The sequence below is a fragment of the Cibotium barometz genome, chromosome 21, assembly GCF_041138505.1.
Source record: "Cibotium barometz isolate CiBa-2024 chromosome 21, ASM4113850v1, whole genome shotgun sequence".
In the NCBI taxonomy this organism is placed as follows: domain Eukaryota; kingdom Viridiplantae; phylum Streptophyta; class Polypodiopsida; order Cyatheales; family Cibotiaceae; genus Cibotium; species Cibotium barometz.
In genome coordinates this window covers 11128482-11147591 of record NC_141066.1, presented here as the reverse complement: position 1 = coordinate 11147591, position 19110 = coordinate 11128482, and the positions used below count along the sequence as shown (strand labels likewise).

Sequence of the window (19110 nt, the reverse complement as noted above, 5' to 3'; positions counted from 1 at the left end):
ATTAGTCATAGAAGAAACAAGATATGTGGGAAGAAAAAAGAGACGATGGAGATGAGGACATTGAAAAAACAAAGATGGTGACTTGTTTGAAAAAGAAATATAGAGAGATCATGAATAATAGGAGGAGGAAGGTGCGGATGAAGAGTTGCATAGGAAGAAAAAAGAAACAATGGAGATGGGGGTTAGAGATGAGGAATAAGAAGGAAAAAGAGAGGATGGAGATGAGTTGAAAATGAGGATATTGAAAAAAAACGAAGATGACAAAAAAGAATAATAGGAGGAAGGTGCACATGAAGGAAAAAGAGAGGATGGAGATGGGTTGGAAATGAGGATATTGAAAAAAAGAAGATGAAAAACTATAGTGAGATCGTGAATAAATAAAGGAGGAGTAAGGTGTATATAAAGAGACGATGGAGATGGGTTGGATGGCAATTGGTTTGAAAAATTGTAGAGAAATCTTGAATAATAGGAGTAGAAAGGTGTACAAGAAGACGTGTACATTAAGGAAAAAGAGACGATGGAGATGGGTTGGATGGCAATTGGTTTGAAAAATTGTAGAGAAATCTTGAATAATAGGAGTAGAAAGAGAGGATGGAGATGGGTTGGAAATGAGGATATTGAAAAAAAGAAGATGAAAAACTATAGTGAGATCGTGAATAAATAAAGGAGGAGTAAGGTGTATATAAAGAGACGATGGAGATGGGTTGGTGGATGGCAATTGGTTTGAAAAATTGTAGAGAAATCTTGAATAATAGGAGTAGAAAGAGAGGATGGAGATGGGTTGGAAATGAGGATATTGAAAAAAAGAAGATGAAAAACTATAGTGAGATCGTGAATAAATAAAGGAGGAGTAAGGTGTATATAAAGAGACGATGGAGATGGGTTGGATGGCAATTGGTTTGAAAAATTGTAGAGAAATCTTGAATAATAGGAGTAGAAAGGTGTACAAGAAGACGTGTACATTAAGGAAAAAGAGACGATGGAGATGGGTTGGATGGCAATTGGTTTGAAAAATTGTAGAGAAATCTTGAATAATAGGAGTAGAAAGAGAGGATGGAGATGGGTTGGAAATGAGGATATTGAAAAAAAGAAGATGAAAAACTATCGTGAGATCGTGAATAAATAAAGGAGGAGTAAGGTGTATATAAAGAGACGATGGAGATGGGTTGGATGGCAATTGGTTTGAAAAATTGTAGAGAAATCTTGAATAATAGGAGTAGGAAGGTGTACAAGAAGACGTGTACATTAAGGAAAAAGAGACGATGGAGGTGGGTTGGATGGCAATTGGTTTGAAAAATTGTAGAGAAATCTTGAATAATAGGAGTAGAAAGAGAGGATGGAGATGGGCAGGAAATGAGGATATTGAAAAAAAGAAGATGAAAAACTATAGTGAGATCGTGAATAAATAAAGGAGGAGTAAGGTGTATATAAAGAGACGATGGAGATGGGTTGGATGGCAATTGGTTTGAAAAATTATAGAGAAATCTTGAATAATAGGAGTAGAAAGGTTTACAAGAAGACGTGTACATTAAGGAAAAAGAGACGATGGAGATGGGTTGGATGGCAATTGGTTTGAAAAATTGTAGAGAAATCTTGAATAATAGGAGTAGAAAGAGAGGATGGAGATGGGTTGGAAATGAGGATATTGAAAAAAAGAAGATGAAAAACTATAGTGAGATCGTGAATAAATAAAGGAGGAGTAAGGTGTATATAGAGAGACGATGGAGATGGGTTGGATGGCAATTGGTTTGAAAAATTGTAGAGAAATCTTGAATAATAGGAGTAGAAAGAGAGGATGGAGATGGGTTGGAAATGAGGATATTGAAAAAAAGAAGATGAAAAACTATAGTGAGATCGTGAATAAATAAAGGAGGAGTAAGGTGTATATAAAGAGACGATGCAGATGGGTTGGATGGCAATTGGTTTGAAAAATTGTAGAGAAATCTTGAATAATAGGAGTAGAAAGAGAGGATGGAGATGGGTTGGAAATGAGGATATTGAAAAAAAGAAGATGAAAAACTATAGTGAGATCGTGAATAAATAAAGGAGGAGTAAGGTGTATATAAAGAGACGATGGAGATGGGTTGGATGGCAATTGGTTTGAAAAATTGTAGAGAAATCTTGAATAATAGGAGTAGAAAGGTGTACAAGAAGACGTGTACATTAAGGAAAAAGAGACGATGGAGATGGGTTGGATGGCAATTGGTTTGAAAAATTGTAGAGAAATCTTGAATAATAGGAGTAGAAAGAGAGGATGGAGATGGGTTGGAAATGAGGATATTGAAAAAAAGAAGATGAAAAACTATCGTGAGATCGTGAATAAATAAAGGAGGAGTAAGGTCTATATAAAGAGACGATGGAGATGGGTTGGATGGCAATTGGTTTGAAAAATTGTAGAGAAATCTTGAATAATAGGAGTAGGAAGGTGTACAAGAAGACGTGTACATTAAGGAAAAAGAGACGATGGAGATGGGTTGGATGGCAATTGGTTTGAAAAATTGTAGAGAAATCTTGAATAATAGGAGTGGAAAGGTGTACAAGAAGACGTGTACATTAAGGAAAAAGAGACGATGGAGATGGGTTGGATGGCAATTGGTTTGAAAAATTGTAGAGAAATCTTGAATAAAAGTAGCCCTGCTCGACTCTTTTTTACCGGTGCATCACTTTGCTAGCATGAAGCCGGCCCCCGAAAATCGGCTTTTTGCGTTTTTTTTCTCCACTTGCGTTGCCGCACTTGGTCGTAGTTGTCTTGCAGTATCCCAGTTTTTAGACCCTAGACCCTAAACCCTTGAATCGTAGATTTCTTGTGAACGAGAAATCCTGGAAGCCAAGTCAGCCTCATTGTGAGCAAAATGGCCATGCAACCACAATAATATTCTGATTTATAAGGACTTTTTGCTTTGTCCCTCTATGTATGGTCTTAACTTTTTGAGGCAAATAAGAGGAATTGCCTCTACAAATCCTCGTTTCGGAGCTCGAGGGTACGTCCCCCTTTATGACATTGTTCTTGAACACTCACCTCATGGCATGAGATGAACAATATTTGATAGGTACATATTCACAACTTTTTGATAGGTACATTAACTAATGCCCCGCTGCCGCGCGGGGCATTAATTAATACCTTAGGTTATACTAAGGTACAAAAAAAAAATGAAACCTTAGTTTAGAGCACCTAAGGTTTAAAATTTGAATACTTTGATTTTAATATTTTTTAAACGAAGATAAGTAGAGCGTTAGCTATTGTTTTAACAATTCGAAAAAAATAGAGGCAGAGCGTTTACAACGTTGATTGCGACGCACCCGACATATTCACAAACAAAACTTTGAAAAGCGAGAGACATATGTGTAAAAGCACAACCTTTATTCATATTGGGGATCCCACAACTTTTTACAAGGCTGCTTCACAAGGGAGCAAAGCCCAAAACAAGAACCAACACTAGAAACTGCATAATTCAAACTAATGCATAAGTGTTTTTTTACATTAGCTCTGAGACTACAAACTGAAAGTCAAGATATGAAGCAAGCATCTTTTTGAGGGCTCTTGTCCCCCAACGGGACAAAGTCCTCGCCTTCAGGTATTCCTTTGAGAAAGCTGGCACGACCATCCACAGTGGTAGGCCTCTCCCAAACGGAGGTGAACTTTTCATAGTACACAGGCTGCGGCGGGGAGTCCTCATTGTGTAGAATGTCGATGGGGTTCTCGTGCAAGCCGATGGCCCCTAGCGCCTGCGCAGCCTCCTCGTCTTCATCCGGTACAACGTCCTCGAACTCCGGGTCCTCCTCTTCATCGACGATCCCTTCTTCTTTCCATTCTCCAAAGTACCTGAAAGAACGAGATTCCATAAAGAAGATATTCTCTATGTCAACACATTGGCTCTCTTGTGGCATCATCATAATCTTCCAAACAAAGGAGGCTCTCTTACTATCCATACCATTCCCGGCCTTTGGAATTACCCAAGATGCAGCTGGATAGTACTTCCCGGTTTTGAGCATTCTTAAAAGTGTCCAGCTCAAAGTTACCCCGAGCTTTTGTTAGACACGTAATTTGTGGGGATCGACGGAGCACACACACAAGGAGAGAGGGAGAGAGGAAGAGGGACACAGGATATGGTGCTACCTCATGTAGCTTATTCTGCATCATCCACAATAGAATGGCTATACACTTATGTAGTGTATGTTAGTGTTAGTGGGCGTTCACACTGGGCGGCTGGTCAATGGCCTTTTACCCCAACAACCTCCCACTTAAAAGCCAATGTGCTGATAAGTGAGAGCCTACTAGCCTACAACTAGTGTATGTACAATGGATGAGAGATATGACTGACTCTCAACCAACGCCCACGCTCTCTCTCGAGCTGCATGCATGCATCTGTATCCGCTCTAGCAATAACCATACATGTGTATCCCTGCTAGAGCATGCACACACATCCTGCAGGTATCTTGTAATGACCTGCGTAGCTCCACCATGCTCCATGCCAGTGTCAGTCACCATATGACTAACAACTCCCACTGCAAATGCTCCCACTGCAGCTGCTATGTCGGGTCTCGACACTAGAAGGTCGTATATGAGAATCCCGAACGCTGACGAAACCTGCACAATCTCGCATAACCTGACCATATCAGATCCCAGTGCAATATGCATCTACTGCATCCTCATTAGGACAAGTCGAGTATGGATGTGTCGATCCCGGGGTACTCATCATCTTCCCCGCATCCATAGGGACTGGATCCCAGTGTCCTGGCATAACCATGTCAGCATCTGGCATAAGCATATCAAGAAATGACTGCATAATCGCTGCATCCGCAGCATCCAAATCAGTCATCTCCGCCATCATACCCGATGGCTCGCCCTGCTGTGACTCAATAGAGCAAAGCCGCTCTACCTCTGCAATCGCTAACTCAACTGCAGACATATCATGCACAGCTGTATCCTCAAGAGAATCAGATGCATCAAAGAACAATGCATCCATTTCTGGCTCCTAAGCACACTGAAGCTCACCTGCGAATGAGACACGTCTCGTCTCTCGCTCATCACACGTCAGTGTCATAACTGAGACTATACCGTCTCGTATCTCAGAAACCTGCAATGGGTAAACAATGTAGGACCTAGCTCCTCGCACAATGACTAGGCGACCCAATTGCATGCAAAATGACTGCTCTCCAAGCAGTACACGACATCCACTATCTGCTAGCTGTCTCATTGAGATCAAACTCTGCGCAATCCCAGGAACATATCGCACATGCCGTAGCACATAAGATGCACCACTGGGTAAAGACAAGCATACATCTCCTACACCCTCTATGTCATACGCTGAACCATCAGCAAGATGAACATGGCCAAGTCTCACACTAGAGAAAGTGCTAAACCACTCATGATGCGAGGATATGTGGAACTCTGCACAGTCATCTAGCAACCAACGCGAAGAAGTGCCACCTGTACCAGACATGTAAACAAGAGGAACACTAGAGGTAAACGTGACATCACCGTCACTAGCATACTCTGCCACCTCTCTAGTCTGTGTCAATACCACACATGCATCATGCATACATCGTCGTTGTTGCCTCATACGTCTGAAGCAACGTCGTCTAATGTGTCCTGTGTGACCACAATGCCAACATCTGAATTGTCGACAAGAACAAGACCGCCGTCTCTCACGAGTCATCATCGTAGACTCAGAATCATCACACATATCTGCTAGTAGCTGGATGTTAAAACTGTATATGCGTCAAAGTGGGAGACCACTCAACCACTACTCTAATCAAGCATAAAACCGCATCAACCTGATGCTCGCATATGCAAACTGTATCTCAAGTATAGCTCTATCAAAGATAACAGAAAGGCAGTGTCCGACCTCTACTAAGCCAAGCAGAAAATCGCAACGACTCAACACGGGGATAACCGCTCTCAACCGAGCGTAAAGCGCATAACCATATGCGCAAGTAGTGAACAAACACAATGCTCAAAACGCATCCCACAAGTAGTGTTGCAAAATCTGACAACTGCGTAACCTGTACCTGTAAACCTGCAGAACCTGTAACTTGTGACTATGTATAACCCGTAGCCACTACGAGCATACAAACAATCTCACTCCTGCGAGCCACCTCTCTAACGCATGTCACAATGCGCATAAACCTGGCAACAAATCCGGCAAGATAGCCTCAACTTGCATACATAACCATAAGTGCAAAACTGCACAACAAAAGATGACAACAAGTATGTCAAAAGAGTATGCAAGTCCTGTCAAGAGCAACGAATGCTCGAGATGCCAAAACTCTCTTACCCGAGAAACACCATATTAGTGAATTTGGGAATTTTTCAATTCCCATTTTTGAATACTTGAAAAAGGGGACATGGATAACATGTTTGTAAGTTTCTCAAAACCCTATCATATGACCTATCGTTAGAAAGCGCTTGAAAAATGGAATCTAAAGAGCTATAAAGCGCTCATTTTGGATTAGTGGTGTTCAAGTTATGGTTAATCCAAACTTTTGACCACGTGTCCCAAACTTGTGGGAAATTCTCATATTCCCTAATATGGTGTTGAGAGCAATCGTAGGGCGCAAATGATGCTCAATACATGCTGAAATCAGCCCATCATGTCACACGGAATCCCTGTCCAAAAAACACGCTACTAGTGTATCCACATGGCACCATAATAGAGCATCAAACTATGCACAAACCGTGCATCACAATAGCATCCACAATGGCTGCAAAATCAGCCCATACACATGCCACAATGCCTGTCACTGTCACACCTGTGTATCCAGTGCTCTCTCACGGCAACTAGCTCAAAACCATATGAGCTCACAGCATAATACTCTCCCACGTGAGCGAAATATGCTCAACACTTGTGACTGCAACAAAAGACCTCAAGGCAAACCACCGAGTCAAACACCTGCAATCACTGTCACAATGCCACCTGCAAGTACACACTGTACTCGCATAAACCTGCTCACAACATGCGCACCTGAGCACCTGTAGCACCTGTAGTAATGTTTTGCACTTGTATGTGGGCTCTATGGACTGCCAAGTGATACCTGTATGAGCTGAAAACTATTGCCCCAACTATTGAGCAATATGTGTGCACAACTTGGAGCGCAGCAAGCTCACAAAATTGCACAAAAAATAGCTCTAAATTCAGCCTGAACACCACCTCTGGAAGCTCTGAAACATGCTCGAAGCGTGGGCAAATCATGTGCAAATGTCATACATGAAGTCGAAATGACTAAACATTCTCCAAACACCATGGAGGGAAGCAAGACAGTCTCATACACCAAAGTACACCTGTCTCATATGCAATACATGCACGGCCAACAATTGAGCAAACCACGCTCACCACATCTGCAAAACCCGTAGATCTAATGGCCAAACCAAGACCTGTACCTGTGGATATACCTACAACTTGTGAAATGCATGTGTGACCTGTGGCATGAGAATGGTGCTCGAATCCACTCACAAAAGAGCCATGGTACTCAACCACAATCACATACATCAATGGAGCATGCTACACAAGACCCTATGCCTTAAACCACCTGCAAATACCTTGCAGATCTGCAAAACAGGCTTCTCGCAGCAGGAAATTTCAAAACGCTGTTTTGATAGCCAAAACGTCCGAATTCGCCGTTTTTTACGCAGACCTAGGTACAAAGTACCTGCTTTTGTTCAGAGCGGCCGATTTGGGGGGGGTATGATGTGCAGTCAAAAATTTTTGACGATTGGGAAGATTTCTGCCTATTTTGCTGCAGATCTACTACCAAGATGCCCACACTGCTCCACCACAAAGGGAGCACACAAGGGGCAATCACTATGCAGCAAAAAACAAGTACCTTGAGCTCCACAATGAGCTCAAAACGCAGCACTCCAAGCTCTGATCTGCTCACCTCTCTCACACACACGCTCGCAAAGCTGCGAAGCTCGCCATAGCCAAGCTCGAATCCAAGCTCTGATACCAGTTGTGGGGATCGACGGAGCACACACACAAGGAGAGAGGGAGAGAGGAAGAGGGACACAGGATATGGTGCTACCTCATGTAGCTTATTCTGCATCATCCACAATAGAATGGCTATACACTTATGTAGTGTATGTTAGTGTTAGTGGGCGTTCACACTGGGCAGCTGGCCATTGGCCTTTTATCCCAACAGTAATTCTCCATATAAACATACGCTCTCTCGAAAAGGTTACTCGGTGAGAGACAGACCTTGTTCTTTAGGTCGGCTTGACCATAAAGAGCGTAAAGCTACCTACCTCTTGTCATTTCTTCTGCGGTTACATTATGAGAGAAAAAGAGGAAATGAGTTTTATGCAGATCTTTCATACAGTGGCCCACCATACCTTCAAAGGTGTGCATTTTCATTTGTCGCAAAGCGCGACACATTATGATGCCACCCATCAGCTTGCAGACATCCCATGCAAGAAACTTCTTAATTGTTTTCCCTATAGCAATCAAAGACATAGACATCAGCATGACAACCATCTGGAAGTGCAAATGATGGACCGTCCCCCCCTTCTCCAAGGAGAACAAACCCTTCACACACTCCAGACGAACAAACTCCTCCAATGGCTCCCAGAAAGCAAGGTCCACATCGCCATTGCCCACGTCTACGGTCACAGAAACCTCGAACATCCTTTGCCTCTTCTCTTTTGGAAAAGATAGACACTTGCTGACAGAAGGGGTGCTCTTCACCGAAGGGGCCGAGACAGAGCGCCCTGCATCCAAAGAACCCGCAAGGGGAAAAAAAGAAGAAGACAGAATTCACATTTTTTATGCCAATAATATTCTCGGAACAAATGAGAGAGCGCACAGAAACAGACAGCGTGCAGCGTTCTGCAAAGAAGTATAAAATATGCACTCTTATTCAATTTCTTATTTTCTGTAGAAATCAGAAAAAGAGGATAGATTCGAATAAAAGACAGACCTATATTTTCTTCTTGATCTGTGAAAACAAAATATGTAGGACAATCTTTCTAGAAACGCGAAAAAAGAAATCACTAGATGATCTCGCGTTTCTCTTGACGGATTTAAGGTTGGGTACCAGAGCCTGGGTGCCAGGAGGTGCCGGGAAGTACTATCCAGCTTCATCTTGGGTAATTCCAAAGGCCGGGAATGGTATGGATAGTAAGAGAGCCTCCTTTGTTTGGAAGATTATGATGATGCCACAAGAGAGCCAATGTGTTGACATAGAGAATATCTTCTTTATGGAATCTCGTTCTTTCAGGTACTTTGGAGAACGGAAAGAAGAAGGGATCGTCGATGAAGAGGAGGACCCGGAGTTCCAAGACGTTGTACCGGGGATGAAGATGGGGAGGCTGCGCAGGCGCTAGGGGCCATCGGCTCGCACGAGAACCCCATCGACATTCTGCACAATGAGGACTCCCCGTCTTGAAAAGTTCACCTCCGTTTGGGAGAGGCCTACCACTGTGGATGGTCGTGCCAGCTTTCTCAAAGGAATACCTGAAGGCGAGGACTTTGGGGACAAGAGCCCTCAAAAAGATGCTTGCTTCATATCTTGACTTTCAGTTTGTAGTCTCAGAGCTAATGTAAAAAAACACTTATGCATTAGTTTGAATTATGCAGTTTCTAGTGTTGGTTCTTGTTTTGGGCTTTGCTCCCTTGTGAAGCAGCCTTGTAAAAAGTTGTGGGATCCCCAATATGAATAAAGGTTGTGCTTTTACACATATGTCTCTCGCTTTTCAAAGTTTTGTTTGTGAATATGTCGGGTGCATCGCAACCAACGTTGTAAACGCTCTGCCTCTATTTTTTTCGAATTGTTAAAACAATAGCTAACGCTCTACTTATCTTCGTTTAAAAAATATTAAAATCGAAGTATTCAAATTTTAAACCTTAGGTTCTCTAAACTAAGGTTTCATTTTTTTTTGTACCTTAGTATAACCTAAGGTATTAATTAATGCCCCGCGCGACAGCGGGGCATTAGTTAATGTACCTATCAAAAAGTTGTGAATATGTACCTATCAAATATTGTTCATCACATGCCATGAGGTGAGTGTTCAAGAACAATGTCATAAAGGGGGACGTACCCTCGAGCTCCGAAACGAGGATTTGTAGAGGCAATTCCTCTCATTTGCCTCAAAAAGTTAAGACCACACATAGAGGGACAAAGCAAAAAGTCCTTATAAATCAGAATATTATTGTGGTTGCATGGCCATTTTGCTCACAATGAGGCTGACTTGGCTTCCAGGATTTCTCGTTCACAAGAAATCTACGATTCAAGGGTTTAGGGTCTAGGGTCTAAAAACTGGGATACTGCAAGACAACTACGACCAAGTGCGGCAACGCAAGTGGAGAAAAAAAAATGCAAAAAGCCGATTTTCGGGGGCCGGCTTCATGCTAGCAAAGTGATGCAAAAAGCCGATTTTCGGGGGCCAGCTTCATGCTAGCAAAGTGATGCACCGGTAAAAAGAGTCGAGCAGGGCTACTTTTGAGATTTCTCGTTCACAAGATCGCACTGTGACGCGAGTGAAGAGGATACGTCTCGAAAGTAGAAGGGAGCCAAGAGATTTCTCATTCACAGGATCGCACTGAGGTGCAAGTGAATAGGATACGTCTCAAGACAAAGAGGTGGCTAACCTTCCTACCTCAGCGGGAAGTGATGAGTAGGCAGAAAAAGGTGCTAAAACATATTACATTCATGGCTCTAGCAAAGCTCAAACTCCAAGCAGTCACAAAAGGACCTTCCAGAATTCCGTTGTCAATATCACAGTTTAATGCTGCTCATAATTTATCCAATCACACGACAAAGTTTAATGCTGCTCATAATTTATCCAATCACACGACAATACCACTTTCAAATATCAAACTGAAAGGGAATTTGAACAACAGCTGCTGATGGGTCGCAATATCCAAGTGCAGAGCTTCACACACTAGACATCAAGTCGATGCCCATGGTGTTTATTATGGTGAGCTTCACCCCCCCCCCCCCCCGCGACCTCTTCTTGGCACCTTGATCCTCATATTATTCATGATCTCTCTACATGTTTTCAAACCAATCGTCATCTTTTTTTCTTTCAATATCCTCATCTCCAACCCATCTCCATCGTCTCTTTTTCCTTAATGTACACGTCTTCTTGTACACGTTTCTACTCCTATTATTCAAGATTTCTCTACAATTTTTCAAACCAATTGCCATCCAACCCATCTCCATCGTCTCTTTATATACACCTTACTGCTCCTTTATTTATTCACGATCTCACTATAGTTTTTCATCTTCTTTTTTTCAATATCCTCATTTCCAACCCATCTCCATCCTCTCTTTCTACTCCTATTATTCAAGATTTCTCTACAATTTTTCAAACCAATTGCCATCCAACCCATCGCCATCGTCTCTTTTTCCTTAATGTACACGTCTTCTTGTACACCTTTCTACTCCTATTATTCAAGATTTCTCTACAATTTTTCAAACCAATTGCCATCCAACCCATCTCCATCGTCTCTTTATATACACCTTACTCCTCCTTTATTTATTCATGATCTCACTATAGTTTTTCATCTTCTTTTTTTCAATATCCTCATTTCCAATCCATCTCCATCCTCTCTTTCTACTCCTATTATTCAAGATTTCTCTACAATTTTTCAAACCAATTGCCATCCAACCCATCTCCATCGTCTCTTTATATACACCTTACTCCTCCTTTATTTATTCACGATCTCACTATAGTTTTTCATCTTCTTTTTTTCAATATCCTCATTTCCAACCCATCTCCATCCTCTCTTTCTACTCCTATTATTCAAGATTTCTCTACAATTTTTCAAACCAATTGCCATCCAACCCATCTCCATCGTCTCTTTTTCCTTAATGTACACGTCTTCTTGTACACCTTTCTACTCCTATTATTCAAGATTTCTCTACAATTTTTCAAACCAATTGCCATCCAACCCATCTCCATCGTCTCTTTATATACACCTTACTCCTCCTTTATTTATTCACGATCTCACTATAGTTTTTCATCTTCTTTTTTTCAATATCCTCATTTTCAACCCATCTCCATCCTCTCTTTCTACTCCTATTATTCAAGATTTCTCTACAATTTTTCAAACCAATTGCCATCCAACCCATCTCCATCGTCTCTTTTTCCTTAATGTACACGTCTTCTTGTACACCTTTCTACTCCTATTATTCAAGATTTCTCTACAATTTTTCAAACCAATTGCCATCCAACCCATCTCCATCGTCTCTTTATATACACCTTACTCCTCCTTTATTTATTCACGATCTCACTATAGTTTTTCATCTTCTTTTTTTCAATATCCTCATTTCCAACCCATCTCCATCCTCTCTTTCTACTCCTATTATTCAAGATTTCTCTACAATTTTTCAAACCAATTGCCATCCAACCCATCTCCATCGTCTCTTTATATACACCTTACTCCTCCTTCATTTATTCACGATCTCACTATAGTTTTTCATCTTCTTTTTTTCAATATCCTCATTTCCAACCCATCTCCATCCTCTCTTTCTACTCCTATTATTCAAGATTTCTCTACAATTTTTCAAACCAATTGCCATCCAACCCATCTCCATCATCTCTTTATATACACCTTACTCCTCCTTCATTTATTCACGATCTCACTATAGTTTTTCATCTTCTTTTTTTCAATATCCTCATTTCCAACCCATCTCCATCCTCTCTTTCTACTCCTATTATTCAAGATTTCTCTACAATTTTTCAAACCAATTGCCATCCAACCCATCTCCATCGTCTCTTTTTCCTTAATGTACACGTCTTCTTGTACACCTTTCTACTCCTATTATTCAAGATTTCTCTACAATTTTTCAAACCAATTGCCATCCAACCCATCTCCATCGTCTCTTTATATACACCTTACTCCTCCTTTATTTATTCACGATCTCACTATAGTTTTTCCTCTTCTTTTTTTCAATATCCTCATTTCCAACCCATCTCCATCCTCTCTTTCTACTCCTATTATTCAAGATTTCTCTACAATTTTTCAAACCAATTGCCATCCAACCCATCTCCATCGTGTCTTTTTCCTTAATGTACACGTCTTCTTGTACACCTTTCTACTCCTATTATTCAAGATTTCTCTACAATTTTTCAAACCAATTGCCATCCAACCCATCTCCATCGTCTCTTTATATACACCTTACTCCTCCTTGATTTATTCACGATCTCACTATAGTTTTTCATCTTCTTTTTTTCAATATCCTCATTTCCAACCCATCTCCATCCTCTCTTTCTACTCCTATTATTCAAGATTTCTCTACAATTTTTCAAACCAATTGCCATCCAACCCATCTCCATCGTCTCTTTATATATACCTTACTCCTCCTTTATTTATTCACGATCTCACTATAGTTTTTCATCTTCTTTTTTTCAATATCCTCATTTCCAACCCATCTCCATCCTCTCTTTCTACTCCTATTATTCAAGATTTCTCTACAATTTTTCAAACCAATTGCCATCCAACCCATCTCCATCGTCTCTTTTTCCTTAATGTACACGTCTTCTTGTACACCTTTCTACTCCTATTATTCAAGATTTCTCTACAATTTTTCAAACCAATTGCCATCCAACCCATCTCCATCGTCTCTTTATATACACCTTACTCCTCCTTTATTTATTCACGATCTCACTATAGTTTTTCATCTTCTTTTTTTCAATATCCTCATTTCCAACCCATCTCCATCCTCTCTTTCTACTCCTATTATTCAAGATTTCTCTACAATTTTTCAAACCAATTGCCGTCCAACCCATCTCCATCGTCTCTTTTTCCTTAATGTACACGTCTTCTTGTACACCTTTCTACTTCTATTATTCAATATTTCTCTACAATTTTTCAAGCCAATTGCCATCCAACCCATCTCCATCGTCTCTTTATATACACCTTACTCCTCCTTTATTTATTCACGATCTCACTATAGTTTTTCATCTTCTTTTTTTCAATATCCTCATTTCCAACCCATCTCCATCCTCTCTTTCTACTCCTATTATTCAAGATTTCTCTACAATTTTTCAAACCAATTGCCATCCAACCCATCTCCATCGTCTCTTTTTCCTTAATGTACACGTCTTCTTGTACACCTTTCTACTCCTATTATTCAAGATTTCTCTACAATTTTTCAAACCAATTGCCATCCAACCCATCTCCATCGTCTCTTTATATACACCTTACTCCTCCTTTATTTATTCACGATCTCACTATAGTTTTTCATCTTCAATATCCTCATTTCCAACCCATCTCCATCCTCTCTTTTTCCTTCATGTGCACCTTCCTCCTATTATTCTTTTTTGTCATCTTCTTTTTTTTTCAATATCCCCATTTTTTCAACTCATCTCCATCCTCTCTTTTTCCTTCTTATTCCTCATCTCTAACCCCCAGCTCCATTGTTTCTTTTTTCTTCCTATGCAGCTCTTCATCCGCACCTTCCTCCTCCTATTATTCATGATCTCTCTATATTTCTTTTTCAAACAAGTCACCATCTTTGTTTTTTCAATGTCCTCATCTCCATCGTCTCTTTTTTCTTCCCGCATATCTTGTTTCTTCTATGACTAATAATATCTCTATTTTTGTTTTCAACAGCCTACTTTTACATGGTGATTCATGAAAACAAGAATGAAAAAGAAGATGGCACTTTGTTTGGTTGAAAATATTGGAAATAAGAATAGCAATGAACACACCAATTCACTAACCCTCTATGTGCAATGTGCATTCACTTTGTGGTAGCTAGCCAAGTTAGGTACATTCTAGAATGTAGCTTTTATAATGAATTATAAATCATGGTAGATATGATAGTAGCTTATAGAAACTAGAATTGAGAAATTAGAATCTTAACTTACAAGTGAATTGAGAGATTAGAATCTCAACTTACAAGATCCGACTACCCACTTACAAGTTACAATGTACAAAGTTACAACCTACATCCTACATCTTACACACACATATACACACATTTCCAAATTCTCATAGAAGGAAAAATTTATGTATGACCCTTCTTTTGAAAATTTGAAAAACTCCTTACCCTTCAAAGTTGAAGGGTAATCTTATCTTTGATGTTTCTTTTGAAGGCCACTTGTGAAAAAACCCTTCATGTGAAGGGTAAAACCCCTTTGGAAGGGTACTGCAACCTTCAAATTCTAGCCCTGTGGGTAGGTGTCTAAATAGAAGGGACACGTGTTGAATGGTGTCTTTTCTTTTTCATGTGCCTAAGATGTGAAACGTAAAGGTTTAAACCTAAATGAAATGACAGCCTGGATTTACATATCTTATCGAAATTGAAACTTTAATATAGCCAAATGGACGGTCGAGATTGGGGAAGGAGATGGATCGACGGTGCAGAGGCAGCCGCAAAAGGGGAGACAAAGCGAACGGTTCAGAAACGGTTTGTTGTAAGCAGCGAAGGCTTAAAAGGGAGGGTTAAGAGAGGCGGAGATCTTTTTGCGAACTATTTATGCGAGGGTCAAAGGTGGCCGGCTTTCTTTTGACAAGGTGAGCCTTCGGGCTTAGTCTCCTCTGTTCATTTTTGGAGGCGAGAGACAGAAGGCTCTGCTCTCAGAGTCTCTGTGCGCTCTCGCAGACCGGCTAGGGTTTCGTCTTCTCTCACCAGATCATTGCTGTTCCGATATGTAAAGGAGAGCGCCTTGCACACTTTGCCTTTCTCCTTTACATATATTATTATTAGGAGAGATAATGCAGGTTGCAAATCCTCGGCGTCGGAAATTAGCTTCTCTGTGGTGCATACCATGTTCCGATTGAAGAATGCATCCAACGAACAAAAACAATTGTTCAGCGGTGGCGCCAATTTGATCCAGCTTTTTACAACCACAATAAGTTTCGTGATAATTGTCGCTACGATGGCTTTTTGTTTAGTCTCTGCGGTGCTTCACAGTATCGGTTTCTGCTACACGAAATAGAAAAAAATGGCAGCTGCTTCAAGGTGGGTAATAGATGTGCTTGCAACAAGAACGTTACAGAGGAGGAGCAAAATCCTTTGCCTTCAATAAAAGCAGGCGAAAACAAGAAGGTTGCTGAGCGATTGCGGAGATAGAGAATAGAATCGAAACATTGAGGATCAATTCGACATTTGGGACGTCGGTAGTGAATCTCGATCTCCTCGTGGAGCTCCGCGATTATGCGATCTCGCACAGGATGTAACAACCTCTCCACGGTGGCCACCGTGATTAGCACGTTCTCAACGTCCAGCATAACTTGGGATGTGGGTGATGAGCCGTTGTCCTCGCTCGTGGAGTCTTTGTTTCCCTCGTTCTCGCCTCACTAACTTAGAATAACGACCTTCTCTGTGGCAATTGCACCCAATACCAACCACCAGAACTAATCACTGCATTGCAAAGTGCCGAAATCGCCAAGAAACCTTCCGTGCATGATTTTTACTAACCCTTTCTTGTGTCTCTTCATCGTATAAATCATGCAATATCTGAAAAAAATGATCCAGCAGCAAAGCATCGTATTCTATAAGCTTGTCATCTTCGGACACTTTGCCAGGCGCAAGTTTTCTCATTTGTTCGTCCATGGATGTCACAATTGGCAGCGATGGACATTTCCCACCATTGTCGACCCTGTGTCCATTGCCCGTCCATGCCAGCGGCCCAACACCTCTATACTGCACACTTCCGATGTGAAGAAGAAATAGGTATGGATGATATAGACGCAGCTCTTCGATCAATTTGATGGTAAACACTTCCTTCAATAAACTGGACAAACGCAGCCGACGATCTCGATGGAGCCGGGTGAAGCCACACAGAAAATCTCTTGATTGCAAAGCTCGGTCTCTCTCTTGCGACTCCTCAGATGCACAACCGTCCAAATCCGTTGACGCTAAATTCTCAGCTCTGCTTGCAGATCGATATGCACATTGAGATACACATGCAGGCTGACAATGCTTCCTCAAATTCCCAGAACGTGATCAAGGCGGTGGGCCTCGCCCGCCGCGACGGCGTGTGCGTCTTGTATCGATACGGAAGGTCCCGAACCCGTGTGCCTTAGGCGGTGAGCCGAGCCGCCGGTGTACGGGCTATGCCCCCGTCGGTGCGAGCAAGGCGCGTTGTGCCCCCGACGGGGCGGTGCGCGATGCGAGACGTAGCAGCTGCACGGGCGGCGGCGGCCTCCGTTTCTCCACCCGGCCCGACCCCGGGATGTTACATGCGAGACAACGAGGACGGTGCCGAAATCGTCACGGCCTTGCCGGCCCGTGTTACAGGCAAGCAAGGGTGCATCCGAGGGAGGTGAGCCGGCCGACAGTCGTCGCGTAATGGCCCATCCTGCTGGTGCCCGGCCCTTCTCCATTATGGTGAGTAGCCGTGCGATCGCATAACGTGGATGATGCGAGTGCCTCATGCCCGACCTGGCGGCGACCCCGTTTCGATGGCCCCGCGACGGCCGTTTGGCCGGCTCGGGCCGCCCGCATCCACGTCGTGAAGTGCGTGGAATGAATCGGAAGCACGCGGCTCCGGTGATTCGGGCCGCTCGTGTGACCGAGGATAGCTACATGGTTGATCCTGCCAGTAGTCATATGCTTGTCTCAAAGATTAAGCCATGCATGTGTAAGTATAAACTCTTTTGTACTGTGAAACTGCGAATGGCTCATTAAATCAGGTATAGTTTCTTTGATGGTACCTGCTACTTGGATAACTGTAGTAATTCTAGAGCTAATACGTGCACCAAATTCCGACTTCTGGAAGCGACGCATTTATTAGATAAAAGGCCGATGCGGGCTTGCCCGGTTATGCGGTGAATCATGATAACTTCCCGAATCGCACAGCCTTGGTGCCGGCGATGCTTCATTCAAATTTCTGCCCTATCAACTTTCGATGGTAGGATAGAGGCCTACCATGGTGGGGACGGGTGACGGAGAATTAGGGTTCGATTCCGGAGAGGGAGCCTGAGAAACGGCTACCACATCCAAGGAAGCTAGCAGGCATGCAAATTACCCAATCTCGACACGGGGAGGTAGTGACAATAAATAACAATACTGGGCTTTTTCAAGTCTGGTAATTGGAATGAGTACAATCTAAATCCCTTAACGAGGACCATTGGAGGGCAAGTCTGGTGCCAGCAGCCGCGGTAATTCCAGCTCCAATAGCGTATGTTTAAGTTGTTGCAGTTAAAAAGCTCGTAGTTGGATCTCGAGGCGGGGCAGGGCGAGCGGTCCGCCTCTTTTGGTGTGCACTGGTCGCTCGGCCGCCCTTTTTGTCGGGGACACGCTCCTCACCTTAATTGGCTGGGACGCGGATTCGGCGATGTTACTTTGAAAAAATTAGAGTGCTCAAAGCAAGCCTATGCTCTGAATACATTAGCATGGAATAATGCGATAGGACTCTGGTCCTATTGTGTTGGTCTTCGAGACCGGAGTAAGAGGAACTACTGCGAAAGCATTTGCCAAGGATGTTTTCATTAATCAAGAACGAAAGTTGGGGGCTCGAGGACGATCAGATACCGTCCTAGTCTCAACCATAAACGATGCCGACTAGGGATTGGCGGATGTTACTTTGATGACTCCGCCACACCTTATGAGAAATCAAAGTTTTTGGGTTCCGGGGGGAGTATGCTCGTGTTAACCCGCTCCGCACCTCGGGTTAGCAGGACCGTCCGCTCGCCTTTTCACACTAACACCCTAACGCACGGATGTGCTTGTAATATAACCTTTTTGTGAAAACCGCGCTAAGCGCTGGATATTTTGTAAATGCGGGCCGAGCCTACAACATGTGTAGAGCCGGCCGTACTCATGAAAGCTAGTAGCTTAGGGATTTTGAAGAAGACGGCCGCCGGACATCTCATGGGCGGCTGGGCACTCTAACTTATGGGAGAGGTATATAAGTCAGTTTTGCTAATGAGAAAGGGCCAGACTTGAGACTTGAGACTTGAAACTTGTTGTCTCAAGTCTCTTTTTGTTGAGACTTGAGACGTGAGACTTGTTGGTTTGCAGAATTTAGACTTGTTGGTAGCGGCTTTGTGGCTTGCAGCTTATAGACTTGTAGCTTGCGGCTTGCCCGCAAGTCCACAAGCCCACACACCCACAAGATTTGTGGACTTGCGGACTCTCTTGTGGGCTTGAGGACTTACAGCTTTTGGCTTGCGGTGGATCGGAGAAGAGAAGAGAAGAGGAGAGAGAGAGATTAGC

General features: G+C 42.5%; 3 protein-coding genes and 1 pseudogene across 3 annotated transcripts; 1 reads left to right on the top strand and 3 right to left on the bottom strand.

Annotated features, from left to right (window-relative positions):
- Positions 1 to 2632: 2632 nt before the first annotated feature.
- LOC147626841 (uncharacterized) lies at positions 2633 to 4802 on the bottom strand. Its single transcript, XM_086816107.1, has 2 exons — positions 3933 to 4802; positions 2633 to 3823 (listed from the first exon to the last, which is right to left on the bottom strand). Exons 1-2 carry the CDS (start codon positions 4139 to 4141, stop codon positions 3508 to 3510), a joined length of 525 nt encoding a protein of 174 aa, XP_086672233.1. The 5' UTR covers positions 4142 to 4802; the 3' UTR covers positions 2633 to 3507.
- Positions 4803 to 4911: 109 nt separating this feature from the next.
- On the bottom strand, positions 4912 to 5687 carry LOC147626840 (uncharacterized). Its single transcript, XM_086816081.1, has one exon. It carries the CDS (start codon positions 5685 to 5687, stop codon positions 4977 to 4979), a length of 711 nt encoding a protein of 236 aa, XP_086672207.1. The 3' UTR covers positions 4912 to 4976.
- Positions 5688 to 16196: 10509 nt separating this feature from the next.
- On the bottom strand, positions 16197 to 16896 carry LOC147626839 (phosphoenolpyruvate carboxylase-related / PEP carboxylase-like protein; the record flags this gene model as incomplete). The annotated part of the gene is made up of 1 exon (XM_086816079.1): positions 16197 to 16896. A coding segment is annotated over one exon (588 nt), but the record flags the coding sequence as incomplete, so codon positions are not given.
- A 582-nt stretch (positions 16897 to 17478) lies between these two features.
- On the top strand, positions 17479 to 18526 carry LOC147626838 (18S ribosomal RNA; annotated as a pseudogene).
- The last annotated feature ends 584 nt before the right edge of the window (positions 18527 to 19110 follow it).

What these genes read in the sequence shown, in the direction of transcription:
- LOC147626840 (XM_086816081.1), bottom strand. Translation starts at nt 5,687, where the DNA reads ATGTGTGATGATTCTGAGTCTACGATGATGACTCGTGAGAGACGGCGG.
- LOC147626841 (XM_086816107.1), bottom strand. Translation starts at nt 4,141, where the DNA reads ATGATGCAGAATAAGCTACATGAGGTAGCACCATATCCTGTGTCCCTC. An exon ending in AATTCCAAAGGCCGGGAATG is followed by an intron (nt 3,824 to 3,932) that starts GTATGGATAGTA and finishes TCGTTCTTTCAG; the next exon opens with GTACTTTGGAGAATGGAAAG.